The sequence below is a fragment of the Artemia sp. Qi Xiang Cuo genome, chromosome 16 (genome assembly GCF_049724085.1).
Source record: "Artemia sp. Qi Xiang Cuo chromosome 16, ASM4972408v1, whole genome shotgun sequence".
Taxonomy (NCBI): domain Eukaryota; kingdom Metazoa; phylum Arthropoda; class Branchiopoda; order Anostraca; family Artemiidae; genus Artemia; species Artemia sp. Qi Xiang Cuo.
Window position 1 is genome coordinate 6,262,862 of NC_142809.1, and position 16,166 is coordinate 6,279,027.

Below are 16,166 nucleotides of genomic sequence, written 5' to 3' on the forward strand. Positions count from 1 at the left end.
GCGGAAAGCTGACAAGAGATTGGTCTTTATTTTATGTTAAATTCTAAATTTAAAGTAAATTACAACATCTTTAACAAAATTAAAGAGCCGAGAAATAAGTATCTTTGTCATTCTCAGTACTCCACAGAGAAGACGTCAAATCAAATACACCCCTCCCTTTCTGGGGCGACTTTGATTGCTTCCCAAAGAGAGTCTTATAACTTAGTAATATAACTTGTCCGAGCTTCTTCCTTTTTGCCCAGAAGTCTCTTAAAAAAAGAAAAAAATCTGTCTTGAGTTTCTAAAAAATTCTAAAAAAAAAAAAAATACTTACCAAGGTTGTTACAAAACCGTGCCATAAAGTCCCCGGTAGTAATCAAATTGACATTTGTCCGGAGACTGCTTAGAATCAACTTGAAAACCCTGCCAATTTCTTTTTTATTAACGCGTGAAATAGCACAGATTTCCTACAAAGAAAAATAGCAATTTTAATATGAAGGCTTAAAATATTAAGACCAATTTTTAAGACAGGCAAAACATCACCTAAGACCGTGGGTGTTTTTCATCTACATTTTGCCTGAGACAACTTCAAAGCAATAACGGAAAATGATAGAAAAAAATGCTTAACTGTTTGATTATTTTTTAAAGAAAATTGCCCTTAAAGTCTAACTAATTCAAAACAAAATTCTTTAAAAAGTTTCCAGAATTTGAAATACTAAACTAATCTTAAAAGAAAAGAAGCAAAACTTGCTTTATTATTAGATGTATAAAAATATTATTTATATTTATTAAAATATATATCTATTAAAAATTATTATCTGATGTAATAAAATTTATTACTTGATGTACTAAAATTTGCAAAATTTGATGTGTCATTTAGAAGCAAGGGATGGATAAAAGTATAGTTCATAACAAAAGGTAAAGCTTTTAATTAAGAATAAAAAAAAAACAATTTCGAAAACCCAAATATTCAGGTTTCGTATCTAGACACCTTGATAAACAATTGTATTTCGTTATGAAAAGAAAGAAAAAAACTAGAATAAACAGCTAAAATTTATGAGAGAGAGAGAGAGAGAGAGAGAGAGAGAGAGAGAGAGAGAGAGAGAGAGAGAGAGAGAGAGAGAGAAAGAGGGGGGGAGAGAGGAAAGAGGGGGGGAGAGAAAGATAGAGAGGGAGAGAGAGAGAGAGAGAGAGAGAGAGAGAGAGAGAGAGAGAGAGAGAGAGAGAGAGAGAGAGAGGGTCTGTCGAAATAATTCCAAATTTTTTGGATCGCGACTAGGCTTCATTCTGTTCGAAGACCGGATCGCTTCTTGAGGACTAGAAGCAAGGATGTCAAACGAGATAAACACAAATAGATATTAGATACAGAACTGGACGCAATAGGTTACCGTGTGCCACAAATGTGGCACACGGTATGTAGTCTTTTTGTTTGGACAAAAAATTAAGTAAGGTGGTATAATACACCGGTCGTTATAGGTTCTCATAAATAAATAAGAAAATAATTTGTAGCCCCATGCTTAACTTTGTGGTTTCACTTCCCTACACTGAAGGCATACTTGAGGCCTCTTCTTTTTTTATGCATTATTCCAGTGTAGCTTAATCTAGTTCTTCTGTTGCGTGTTTTATTTGAAAGTTTAGTATTTTTATTCAGGAATAATTCCTCGCCCATTCATTCTAGTGAATATTAAACCGAAATAATCAGAAATTCCTACCAAGCGAGTTTCTCTTTAATTACCTTCACTCCTTAAAAGAGTATGGTTAATAAGAGTTGATGTGCAATAAATTGGAATGATTTCTTGCTAAACAATCTTTAGATGTTATCATATTAAACGAACAATAATTGTCTATATCTATATTTATTTATTCATGTATAAATTTCTTCTCGAAAGCTGCACAATACTTTTTTCTGAAAATTGGCCTACTGCCATTTTATGGTATTTTAAAACAAAGTGGCTTGTGGCAAAAAATTGGCATTGTATATGATTCGGCATTGCTAACTATTAAATATACAAAAAAATTCAACTGAAAGTAGGGAGCAGCATTAAAACCTAAAATGAACAGAAAATAATACGTATTTGAAGGGGGCTGCCCCCTCCTCAATAACTCGCTCTTTACGCTAAAGTTTTTTAGTAATTTTAAAAAAGCTTCTTATTGTTCTAATTAAACGACCCTATGTTTCATTGAGTCGTTCACGACATAAGAAAACAATTGGGACAAAATTCAAACTTTAGAGTAGAGAGCGAGGTGTTGAGGAGGGGGCAGCCCTCTTAAAATACATAATAATTTCTTTTTATTTTAAGTTTTAATGTTGCTCCTTACTTTCAGTTGAAAAAAATTGTTTTTTATTTAATTTCTGATCGATTTTTAAATAATGCCAGAAAATCTGATCCCATCTCCAAGGATAAATCCCCCTTCCCACGGAAATATCATCTAGACAAGTCAATCCCGGTGAAAATATACCACGAACAATTACTCTTAACACCTCGACGCGTAGAAATTGAGACCGAAAATAGAAAGTAAGACATATAAAACGAATTTTTGTATAGGAATTCTGGCAAATCCATCCAGTGTAAAACTTCCCATGACATGTTCACCCCCTTGAAACTTCCCTCCCCATGGAAAAACCCACAGCAGAAAATTCGCCCCCCTCGACACCCGAAAATGTATGCAGACTTGGCAGATCCAGGGGGATCTGCCAAGTCCCCCCCCGAGATTTTTTGGTACCCTCTTATCTAGTTTATTCTTTTTTTTACACCTTTTTAAGAATAAATTTGTCAATTTGGTCAATTATTGGCATCTTTGTCAAATTGCCCCCCCCCCCAAAGATTTTTCTCATAGGAGCTTTTGTTACATTGGGCCTCCCCCAAGATTTTGCTCTGGATCCGCCCCTCCACACTTCCCAATAAAAAATGCTATGCGTAAACAATAGACAAATTTTATAACTTAGACTTTTCCCCTGGGGCTATAGGATGGGGGGCCATGTTATATCCAAAGGCATAGTTATTGGGCCTTTCAACTATATTGAAAAAAGTGGTTGTCTCAGAATTTTGATCGGAAGGTTTTGGGAAAAAAGGGGCGGGGATTGGCCCTAGTTGCCCTCCAATCTTTTTGGTCACTTAAAAAGTGCACTAGAACCTTTAACTTCCGTTCGAATGAGTCCTCTCTCGATATTCTAGGACCACTGAGTCGATACGATCACCCCTGGAAAAAAAAAAAAAAAAAAAAATAAACGCGCATCCGTGATCTTTCTTCCGGTAAAACATAGAAAATTCCACATTTCCAGATAGGAGCCTGAAACCTCTGAAATAAGGTTCTCTGATGCGCTGAATCTGATGGTGTGATTTTCTTTAAGATTCTTTGACTTTTAGGGTGTGTTCCCCCCACCCACTTTTGGAAAATCAGGCAAACTTAATGAAACTTGTATATTTGAAATCAGCCTAATAAGCCGATTCTTTTGATGTATCTATCGAGATAAAAATTCCGTTTTCTAGAGCTTCGGTTACTATTGAGCCACGTCGCTCCTTACAGTTCGTTACCACAAACTGTTTAATTAACTCAATTAGTCTTAATAGTAAAAGTTTATTGGGAAAATAAATTTATGAGAATTTTGAAATTTAGCCCTAAAAAATGAAATTAGAAAATTAGAGCTAAAGAAATTAGCCCTAAAAAATGATATCGAATCGAAACAAGTAGTACATCATTAGAGTCGCCATTACAGAAAATCCACTAAAGGTAACTTACAGCCCCCCTGGTTTGAATAACAAGGAAAATCAATTTTTTGCACGGGTTGCACTGATATGTCCTTTTTTTCTTTCTTCCCTTCTTCGCGGCTAGTGAGGCACTAGCCGCGGGAGAGGTGTTTAAGGAATCATTTGAAAGAAAATTGCTATAACTAGTGCCATAGTAATTAAGTAACTTTGTAACTTTGTAATTAAGTTTACTTAGTAATTAAGTAAACAATGATTAAAATAAAATACATTTTGACAAAAACTGCCTCTTCATATAGAAGATGATGTAATATTGGATATGATGTCATAATTGAGTGTCTGATGCCTGATTTCCTGGGATTCGTACTGTGCTAGAGGGTTCGTTCTGGGCATCTTTGAATAGATTGTGTTGGAGGAGGGCGTAGCTGTCTTAGCCTCAGGCGGCTTGATGCTGCAGTGAGTTATTAGTAGTAGTAGTATTTGAGTTTTTTTATTAGTTTACACACGTGAACAGTTTGAGTATACTTTCGACATTCGTGTTTTATGATGGGAGAAAGTGTGTCGGAAATATAAAATAATTATATTTGAACAGCTTACTTTGCCCAGTCATATGGATGTCTACTTTCCCTTCTTTTTTCAAACCGCTTTTGAATACTTGCGATAAAGCTATAAATCCTATCCAGGATGTGAATCGTTCGGCAACTAAACCGTTACTTAATATTAAAAACTTTATATTCTTTCCTGTGCGTATTTTGCTTTTCTTCAGCTCCATGGTGATATTCCTAGGTCCCTTAGATTTACAACTTCTTTTGAATCAGATCGGTCAAATTATCAGCTCCGTAGTTCTCTAAGTATTCAAATTCCGCATACACCAACAATAAGATCCGATTTTAATCCTTTTGTTGGGTTTCATTTGACATGGAACACCCTTCCCGATTCGGCTCGAGAATGCCACTCGTTTGGCACCTTCAAAAGACTAATAATAAAACTTTTGTGTTCATGTGATAAATTTTCCTCACTTTTTCCAGAATGAATGTTTAATTTCTCCTGCATAAACTTTACTTTATAGTTTTTATTTATTTATATTTTCTTTTCTTCTCCTTTTTGCTCTTCTTTCTGTGACTGCGAGTGAGCGATTTTTTTTTGTACCTTATGCGCAATCTTTCCCGTGGCTTACTTTTGTGTTTTGAATGGTTGGCAATAGTTTTTCATTTGATTGCTTTTCGTTTGTTTTTCTTTTCTTTTTTTTTATGTATAAACTGATTGTGACCAGTGGATTGTATATATATATATATATATATATATATATATATATATATATATATATATATATATATATATATATATATATATATATATATATATATATATATATATATATATATATATATATATATATATATATATATATATATATATATATATATATATATATATATATATATATATATATATATATATATATATATATATAATATGCTAGAAATATAATATGCAGATATATAATATGCAGAGAAATGAATTACGTTATGCTTTATTGATGTTTCATTTGTTTCGTTTTTTTTGTAGTTTTTTTCTTCTTCTTTTTTTCATCACAGTAAGTAATTGGCTATTGTTCTCTGAGTTTGTGATTCGTATATACTCCCCTGATTACAGGCCAAGGAGCCTTTGGGGGGCTAGCACAGTGTAGGCTATTATTGTATGTAAAATCTTATCTCGCTTAGTTTAATCATAATTCCATAATTTTAATAATTTTCCCAAGATATTTTTTCTTTAGGACTGACTTTGTTTTTTAATTTTTGCTAGCTATGTTTTATAGCTTATTTCTCAATAGCTCGATCATTAATACCAAATTCAATAAGAAATATGGAGTCGCTAGAATCAGTTCAATTATTAGGAAAGCATTGGATTGGGAAAACGGATTTATACACCTTATCAAAAGACCGGATTATTGACTAATTAGACATGTGCGTGATTCAGATATGAAATCAATAAACTCAATAAAACATACATTAGAGAAAACTGACAAAGATTAATGGCTGATTTGTATTAAAATCTACAAATTATCAGAGTCAACGCTATAACGTTGCCTATAGCGTTGCGCTATAGCGTTGCCAATAGTAGAGGCCATAAGGCTTTAATGTTTTATTATTTTTTTCCAGAGGCACTTCATATGAAAGGGGGGTCGTATCAACTTCGGAGGCGGATTATTCGATTGGAAATCGGAAGTTCTAGTGCCTTTTTTTAAATTCAAAAGTAATCGGAGGGCAACTAACCCCCTTTTTTCCCCTGTATGTTCCCGATAAGATTTTAATACAGTCCTTTTGTTAAAAATCGTTCAAAGATCAAATACCAAAAACTCCGGGGTCGATACCTCCCCCCCCCAAAAAAAAATCCTGTGGACAGGTGTTATAAGCTATGCCCCGGGGACATATAAGTTTTTTATGAAAGGGTTTTTTAATTAGTTCAAAGATCAGGTAAGCCTGACCCCCCCCCCCCTGTACCACGATATTTGGATCCAAAACTTCAGTGAGCTGACCCCTGGCCCTCCCTCCGTGGCGCGACCCCCCTCCACAAAAAAATTTATTAACGATATTTTATTCCAAAACTTATGGGAGCTGACCTCTAGCCCTCCATGGTCCGATCCCCCCTCCCCTCAAAATAAAACAACTTATTAATGATAGTTTATTCCAAAGCTTAAGGGAGCTGTCCCCTGGCCCTCCATGGCCTGATCCCCCCCCCCCAAAAAAAGACTTATTAAAGATGTTTATGTTTTATTCCAAAACTTATGGGAGCTGACCCCTGCCCCTCTATGGCCCGACCCGCCTGCCCGCCCCCCCCCCCCAAAAAAAAATGATTAACGATATTTTATTCCAAAACTTATGTTTGGTGTACAGTCAGTTCCAGAACTTATCTTCGTAGAAGCAGAAGTGATTTTACAGTGAATTTCTATGTAAAATAGAATTGAATGAGAATTTCTATTAAGTTCCTATAGCTGTTGATTTTTACGGAAAAAGAAAATTCCATGCTTCTTTTTCTTTGATTTAGGGTTAATGAAGTATTTGTTTTGAACGTGAAATTTATTGAACTTCACTATTTTGAATTGAATTACTTATTCTGAAGTAGTGTTTGAATGATACTTACGGAAAATCTTAATCAAAGACAGACCAGCTTCATGAAAGTTGGATTAAACTTGGGAGAGAATTAAACACAAAATAATACTAATATTACCGAAAAAAACTTTCTAAAGTATTTTAAATGAATCAAAAATATATTTAGAAACATGAAATTCCCATTGAAAAATGATATTGAAAAACACATTGAAAAATGATATTGAAAAACACATTGAAAAATGAATAACAATGCAAATGACGCTGATTCGTAGTAAGGCACGATTGAGATTGAGGGTGTCATCAGCGCATGACAGATTGGCTGATCAGGGCGAAGGACGAACCTCTCGGGCATAGTTAATAAAGAAATCGGGCGAAGGAATTACGTCTTGCAGGACACCCTTGAAGATGGGTATAATCTTTATCCAAGACGTAGCAGCCATATTATTATGAGGCGGGAGTTTTAGGCGAATGAATAACAGGGAATATATACCACAAAGCGTATGAATGACATCCGGGTTCAAACCATAGTTGCCAGCATTGCAAATGAATCTAACGCAAGTGTACGCCGTGAGCGGCAAGAACTAGGCTTTTTCACATTGACTCAGCGTCAACAAGAGCACTAGAAACTATAAAAAGAGGGCTGGAAAACCCAGTTCCTAGTTTGAAACGAAATTGGTGGATGGGGTGGGGGGGTAACAAAGTTGCTTCCGTTTCATCATAAAACAGAGGCTCGAAGAGGTTGCAGAAAGAAGTTTACGGCTTAGAGGTTGCAGAAAGAGGTTTCGCTTACCAGATCAGAGTGGGGTTTCCAATAAAGAAAGTTGATGGCACAGTGCACTGGGTGAATATTATCTGCATCAATAGCGTAAGATGTCGCGTGAGAAGAAGACTAACTTTTTTTAGATACACATCCCTCATAATCTATGCCAACGGAAGGCTTCAGTTTTAATAGCTGAAACACTTTTCGAATTGAACCAAATGAATCTTTTTTGGGTGTGGTGGGGATAAGTTTCACACATTCAATCTAAACCTTCACTTTAAAACTATCGCGTAAACTTAAAACTCCCGTTCCTCATGAAATAAAGTAAGTAATAAGTAATAATAAGTAATAAAGTAAAGTAATAAAGTAAACTCAAGAGAAATCGCTAATGAGAGAATACTCAAATTTGCTCCTGAGAAAAAATAAATAACCAACGCCATCTAGCATAAACCACGAAATTTATAGTTAACTATTAAAAAAAGTAAATATCAGTTTCTTTCTTTCATTTCGTTTATTTCTTTCATATTTGCTTTTGATGAGAGTCATTTTAGTCATTAAAATATGTTCAATTTAAGCTTATTTTGAACATATCTTTGGCGTTTATTACAAAAATATAGTCTTATTTTTCAAATTACGTATGAACTTTAGAAATAGCTAGGAAGAAAAGAGGATTATGAGGAGGAAAACATTGAGAACAACCCATATAGCTCTACAAAAATAAATAAACAAATAAATAAAAGAAGATCTGGTTTGAAAACTGAAGAGGGAAAGAACAAGTCTTCTCCTTCTTCAAACTTCATCACCCCAAGTCAGAACCCAAGAATACTTGTTTGAAAATTAATTTTGTAAGGAAAGGGGGATTTGTCTTGTGAGTGGTTTGACCACATTTTTCTAAGAAACACTGGCACAGAATGACAATTAACTGAACACGACTACTTATGCGACGAAACTGAATCTATTTGCAAAAGAGCACTAACAACCATAACTGGAGGCAGAGCAGTACAATATATCCCAACATTTAAAAATCTGAAACTCGAATTATTAGGAGATAGGCGTAACCGCTTAATAACGTCTTTTGGGAAAACGTTGCAGGCTTCATCTCAGCACTGTTACATCTTACCATCAGGTGCAGCAGTGAATGACCGAACTAAAAGGGTAAAGGTAAAGGATACGGCACAAGACCCTTAAAGTCCAAACTGGCGGTTCTGATCTCCGTTTCAAGATTCTTTAGGCAGGAAGTGCAATGGGAGGTTGGGGGCCAGCCATCCCGTGCTTTCGCACACCCTTCCTGCTTAACTTACCCAAATTTTTCCAGGTGCTCATTTAGAGTTGGGTCGACTGTGACCTGAGAGCTTACAGAGTCACGCCACTGACCCCCGTCCCAAAATAAATAACCAGCTACACCAGGAATCGAACCCCCGCCTTCAAAGCTGAAATTAGACCTTATGAAATCAAGGCAAATCAGAATCGAAACTCGTTCATCCCCTCTTTTGTGGAAGTGTATAACAAGTCGTGATGATTTGGTATATGCAGAAGTGTTTTTATTGTTTTTTTTTTTTTTTTTAAAGATCACGTAAATTAGCCTTTTTCTAAAGTAAGTTGCAGTTCTGGCCTCTTTTGCGCCCGAGGCAAAATCTTGATTAGCGCCCCCCACCCCTGTCTCCTAAAAAATTTCAAGCTAAATTTTAACGAAATTTTCATTTATTAACAAAATTTTTCATTTATTTGAATCTGAGTTTTCTTACTTTAGCCTCTGCAAAATTACTAACTATCTCGATATCTTATAAAATACGAGCAGTTTTGAATACAAAATAAAAACAATAATGTTAATCAAATTTGTTCTACTTACTTTTATTTTCAAAGTAACATATATGAAGATATGCGAAAAATAAAACTTTCGGATTCAATTTCCTATACTTACTGGCAACTGTGCCCTCTACTTTATTTTAATAAAAATGCAGCTTCAAAATTAAAAAATCATTATAGCCGATAAAGTTTTATTTGAATTTTTTGCCCCTAAAAGTTCCGCGCCCAGGGCAAGTGCCCCCCCTAAAACCACCTCTGGCTAGAGGGTATGAATAAATAAAAAAGATTTTTCAATGTTCATCTTATTCTTCTTCATCCAGCATTGATGTACTAACTACTTCTTGCTGCCTATCTCCATTGCTATCATTGCTATCTGCCTATCACCATTGCTAAACAGCGAGATCATTAATACCCCATTCTACAAGAATCATGGAGTCGAGAGAATCCGTTCAATTATTACAGAACCATTGGACTAAGTAAACCTTGCAGGATTATTGACCAATTAAGACATATATCACAAACGGAAAGAGACAAGAACCAAGATCGTCATTATCGCTAGGGTTATTAGTTTTACTGAAATATGGCAGATGATTTTGTGGAGCATCGTGTCAATGATTGGAAGTCATTCTTATTAGAATCAGCTTCTGATTACTTTCTATCTACAAAAAGTAAAAGAGCTTTCCAATAACGAAGTCTTACGGAAATAAGCATATTACTTTCACAAGAGTTTGTGTTAAATATCATAATACTTCCTTTTTCAGAATGGAGAGAAAGTAATAGCTTATAGCTGTTCGAAAATAACACAAGCTTGTAGTTATTAAGACAAAGCGAAGCGTTGTCCAAGGGTTCTTTAAGAAAATACAAAAATAAATAACAAAAAATTCACATATTAGAGAAATAAACCTAATCACCTGAAAATTAAGATTATTCGAAAAACTACTTAAAAAATACAAAAATTATGGTTGAAAATTCGCTTTAGCCCCATCATTTCCCCCGCCCCATCATTTTTCTCCCCCGCCCCATCATTTTTCATTGACAAAGTTCTTTTATAGCCGAGTTATTGTATTCCTTACATAGCATCCAAACTTAGCTATTATTTTGTACTATCCTTCTATTAATCATAGGCAGCGCGCCAGCGCTGCCAAAGTAAAGAACGATATGGGCACAATGTGTGTGTTTTTTTTTTGTTTTTTTTTGTTTTTTTTTTTTTTTTTGGGGGGGGGGGTTCTCCATACCCGGGCACATCGTATCAAAGGAGTTGTCGTAGAAACTTCGAAAAGGGCTCATTCGATTGGTAATTGGAGTGACTAGTGCCCTTTTTAATAGTCGAAAGTGATTGGAGGGCAACTAGCCCCCCCCCCCACACCCATCATTCCCCCAAACACATCCAATTAAAAATTTTTAGATAGCCATTTTGTTCAGCGTAGGCTAGTTGATTTCCAGATAGAAAATATGTTTTTGAGGAGGACACTCCCCCACAACCCTTAGGGGAAAGGTTTTAAGTTATGCCCTGGGGGCATATAAGGTTTTATAAAAGGCGTTGTCGTAAAAACTTCAAAACAGGCTCATTCGATTGGTAATTCAAAGGGCTAGTGCCCTTTTTAATAGTCGAAAGTGATTGGAGGGCAACTAGCCCCTCCCCCACACCCATCATTCCCCAAACACATCCAATCCAATTTTGAGATAGCCATTTTGTTCAGCGTAGTTGATTTCCAGATAGAAATATGTTTTAGAGGAGGACACTCCCCCACAACCCTCAGGGCAAGGGTTTTAAGTTATGTCCCGGGGGCATATAAGGTTTTTATAGAAGGCGTTGTCTTAGAAACTTCAAAAAATGCTCATTCGATTGGAAATTCAAAGGCATAGTGCCCTTTTTAATAGTAGAAAGTGATTGAAGGGCAACTAGCCCCCCCCCCCCACGCCCATTATTCCCCCAAACACATCCAATCAAAATTTGAGATAGCCATTTTGTTCAGCGTAGTTGATTTCCAAATAGAAAATATGTTTTTGAGGAGGATACTCCCCCACAGCCCTCAGGGCAAGGGTTTTAAGTTATGCCCTGGGGGCAAATAAAGGTTTTTATAGAAGGCGTTGTCGTAGAAGCTTCAAAAAAAGCTCATTCGATTGGAGATCCAAAGGGCTAGCGCCCTTTTTAACAGTCAAAAGTGATTGGAGGGCAACTAGCCCCCCCCCAAGCCCAGGATTCCCCCAAACACATCCAATAAAAATTTTGAGATAGTCACTTTGTTCAGCGTAGTTGATTTACAGATAGAAAATATGTTTTGAGGAGGACACTCCCCCACAACCCTCAGGGCAAGGGTTATAAGTTATGCCCTGGGGGCATATAAGGTTTTTATTGAAATCTTTGTCGTAGAAACTTGAAAAATGGCTCATTCGACTTGAAATTCAAAGGGCTAGTCCCCTTTTTAATAGTCGAAAGTGATTAGTGATATTTTTTGTTGTTGTTGTTGTTTAGACCAGGGCACTTCGTATCGAAGGAGCTGTCGTGGGAACTTCGAAAGGGGCTGATTCGATTGAAAATAGAAAGGGCAGATGCCCTTTTTAACAGTCGAAAGTGATCGGAGGGCAAATAATCCCCCTTCCACTCCCACCCGCCCACGCCCACCCTCCCATTTCCCATTATGTTTAAAAACTAAATGTTGCCTTAAAATTAAATCACAATGCACTGTGATAATGCTAATTCCAAATAAGGCATCTCAGCAGTATCCCAAGAACGACTGAGGGTATTATGTTCAAACCAATAATCAAAATTTAACCAAATCAAAATAGCGTAAGTGTATCCATGCTATCAAAGAAAGTAAACAGATTTTTTTGCGAATGGTATCAAGATTTCCATTTCAGGTCAACTAGAGGAGGTATGAAACTAAATTAAACAGTACTATTTGTGTCTAGATTTTTAAAAGGGTGTATGTTGTTAAAAATTGCTGAAAATTTTTCTCCAGCATACAAACAGAAGGCCAAACTATAAAGTCTTTAAAACGAAAAGATTTAAAGTGTTATTTTCTTTTTACCCTGAAAAGACTATGTCTATATAAAACGAACAGAAATTAATTTAAAAATTTTTTTCCAGAAAATAAGTTTTTCAAAGAAAAGTAAAGAACTCCATTAAACAAAAAATGAGCAAAAATAAAATCCAATAATCTACCAAGCATAAAACTACCACAAATAAGCATCGATAAATAAATTAAACTCAAAACAGAAATTACAATAAAAAACCGAGTCAAACTCAAAACGAGTAGAAATTAACATAAGTTGGAAGCAAAACCCCTATACCTTCCCAAGGCCAGAACAAAATTTGCACTTTATTGAAAAAATACAAATGAATGTGCATTGTCAGTTTAATATACATATACTGATATTTAGTAATCAAAATGTTTATATTGTTTGATTTATGATAATTTCATGCTTGATAGATTAGTTTACTTTATTTTTGCTAATTTTTGTTTAATGTAATTCTTTAATTTTCTTTAAAAAACTTATTTTGTGGAAAAAGTTTTTTTAATTAATAATTAAAAAAAAAACGTTTTTTTTTTACTGAAAATAAGGAGCGACATTAAAACTTAAAACGAACAGAAATTATTCGGTATATGAAAGGGGCTGTCCCCTCCTCAATGCCTCGCTCTTTCGCTATAGTATTTTATTGTTTTAAAAAATAGAGTTGTGAGAGAATGTAACTTTACCGGAAAAAGCGAGGCGTCTGATTCTTTTCTTTGGAGATCTGATTCTTTTGATGTATCTATTGGTATCAAAATTCCGATTTTTCAGAGTTTCGGTTACTATTGAACGGGGTCGCTCATTACTTACAATTCGTTACTACGAACTGTTTGATAAAAACGGTACATTCCGACCGCTTATTCCCAGACATAATTATATGTTTTATTCGTTTCTTAAGTTTTCTAATTTAATTTTTCATTTTCGATTTATACTTTTTTTAGGTTTATTATAAAATTAGACTATCTTGACTAAAAATGCTTCCTAAATTATAATTACTTCGATTTATGATATTATTTCTAAAAATGAAGCCAGTATCAAAAACTGTAACTCAGTATTGCAAAATCACTAAGCGGTTAAATTAAGTATAAAACGCAAATGAAAAGCTGCCAATAAAAGAATTATTTATCAACAGATCTTTCTTTTTTCAGTTGCTTCTGCGTTGTTGAGAAAAGTAGCTCACTGATTGTTCATATTCTGCTTCCTCGATCTTTAAGGAGGGGATTCTATTGTATGCATCGGTTTGATTATTCATTTCTATTCTGTTTTGATTTTAGATTCTTTTTTGAATTGTTATGGTTTAATTCGTCCCCTTTCAAACGCTGAGGAAGCATTGTCGTATGGAGGTGAAATAATCGTTCAGCTTTTATTCTCCTTCTTCCGAACAGTTTAACGAACCGTAAGTAAGGAGCGACCCATGCTAACAGTAAGAAAACTTTTTTTAGCGTTTGCTTTATAAATTTTCTTTGTCAAAAATTGTATGTTTCTTTTATTTTAGAATAGCATAATATTTATAGTTTTTTTTCTTTCTTTTTTAAATTGTTTTGGCCATAATGGTTCTGAATAAACTTGTAAAATTTGCTTTTTATTCTCATTTCCTACTTCTAGGGCTGTGGTAGAGAAAAAATTACAGTGTCATCCATTATCAGGGCTACAAATTTTAAAGGTTGGCAGATTTTTAGTAATTAAGGTAGATGCGACTATCCAGACACAGGGTAGTAGAGGGTTGTAGAGGGTAGAACCTAGCAACAAATGGAATTTATGTTTATTTCTGCTATTCAGTAAGGACCGAATCGTGCTAATAGTAATCAATATTTTCAAAAGCAGTTTTTCACTACAGTGGGTCCGCCCATAACGTTAAATCAGTCACAATCTACGCTAGAATACCTTATATTTAACCCTCTGACTGAAACACGCTGAATTAGCGTCCGTTAGTAAAAGTACGCTTTTTTAGCATAAGGCCCACTTGTTGCACCATAATTTAGCGTAAAAGTACGAACGGATTTTTTACCGTGTGCACAGGGCAATATGGGCGTGTTAAATTTAAATGTTGCTCTTCACGTTCATTTGAAAAAAAAAATTATTTTTATTTAATTTCTTTCTATGGGCCGTGAACCCGTTGTTTCCAGATTTACGTCATTGGTTTTGAATGGCTAACACTGAGCTTTTTACCAAGATCAAACGAGCTCTTAAATATCTCCCTATGATATTTCAGGGCCTACTAGTGGCGACAGAAAAAAAAAACAAAGAGAAAAAAGAAGATACATCACTTCTTCTTATGCGAAGAGGTAATTTTCATTGTTGGTCGAGATGGGGGACTCTAACTATCCTAAATGCGATTTTTGGCTAGCGTGATGTCATTTGTTCAGTTTTCTTTAATATCCGACATTATTGTTGTAGGGTCTCAGGCTATTTTTCAAAATTCTCGTACATCTATTTTCGCAGCGAGCTTCTAAACAAAACAATAGTTACTGTTATTGAATCAGCTTCAAATGGCGATTCTTCTTCAATTGACTTTTTTTTGTAACGTGTTTAAATCCTCTGTTACTATGGGCTAGGGTTCGTTCTTTACTAGGTTAAACTTAAGGGGGGCAACTATGATTTACCTGAGCATGAACATAGTTTTGATCTTTACCTACGTTTTGTTATTGTCAATTATCCGACGTCCGCTGTAAAGCTTCTTATCCTAGAAGCCAGCCTCAGAAGTGCCTAATTTTGCTAATCTATTTTCTGAAGCACCGTTATCAGCCCCACACAATAGGGCCGTTTTTTAGCATTGAGACCTTGTAGCTAAAGTCTTTCATCTTTCTCCAAAGATTATCGTTTTTTCAACTCATCTTTGTTCTAAGATCTTACAGCTCACTGATGTTAGTAAAAAGCATGAAAGACGCCCTCTTTCTGCAATATAAAACAATGAAGAGAGAACTTTGATGATATACTCATCATTGTTCTCATACCTCTGATCAGAGCAAAATGATAAAAGACGTTTGCAAAAGAACGACAAAAGATGTAAGGTCTTAGTTCAAAGATTTCACTTTTAAGCGTTTTCTGACAAAAGATGTAAGATCTTAGTTCAAAGATTTCACTTTTAAGCGTTTTCTGACAAAACATGTGAGATCTTAGCACATTGATGAGTGAAAAACGGCTCTAATGACTGAATTTCGAATTCCCCTGCGGCACTAAGGCCAGTTTTGAAGCCTTACTTGAATGTTCTCTTTTAATCAAACAGTTCGTGGTAACGAACTGTAAGTAAGGAGCTACCCGGCTCAATGGTAACCGAAATTCTAGAAAACGGGTTATTGATACCAATAGATACATCAAAAGAATCGGAATTCAATGCTGAATTCAAATATATAACTTTCATATAGTTTAGTCCTACTTATCAAAAGTTACGCGCCTGAGAAAATTTGGCTGATTTTCGAAAAAAGGGAGAAAGACCCCCTAAAAGTTATAGAACCTTAATGAAAATCACACCATCATATTCAGCGTATCAGAGAACCCTACTGTAGTGGTTTCAAGCTCCTATCTACAAAAATGTGGAATTTTGCATTTTTTGCCAGAAGAAAGATCACGGGTGCGTGTTTTTTTTTGTTTTTTTTTTTTTCCAGGGGTGATCGTATCGACCCAGTGGTCCTAGAATATCGTGAAAGGACTCATTGGAGCGGAAATTAGAAGTTCTAGTGCCCTTTTTAAGTGACCAAAAAAAATGGAGGGCAACTAGGCCCCCTCCCATGCTCATTTTTTCCCCAGTCACCTGATCAAAATTTTGAGATAGCCATTTTGTTCAGC

General features: G+C 35.2%; 1 protein-coding gene across 3 annotated transcripts in view; it reads right to left on the bottom strand.

Moving 5' to 3' along the window:
* TfIIB (transcription factor IIB) overlaps positions 1-16,166 on the bottom strand; it is a 133,979-nt gene that overhangs the window by 28,189 nt on the left and 89,624 nt on the right. For all 3 annotated transcript variants that reach the window (XM_089102781.1, XM_089102783.1, XM_089102782.1), the window contains exon 7: positions 314-446. In XM_089102781.1, the coding sequence (XP_088958907.1) occupies positions 314-446 (133 nt within the window). The remainder of the gene's footprint in view (positions 1-313; positions 447-16,166) is intronic.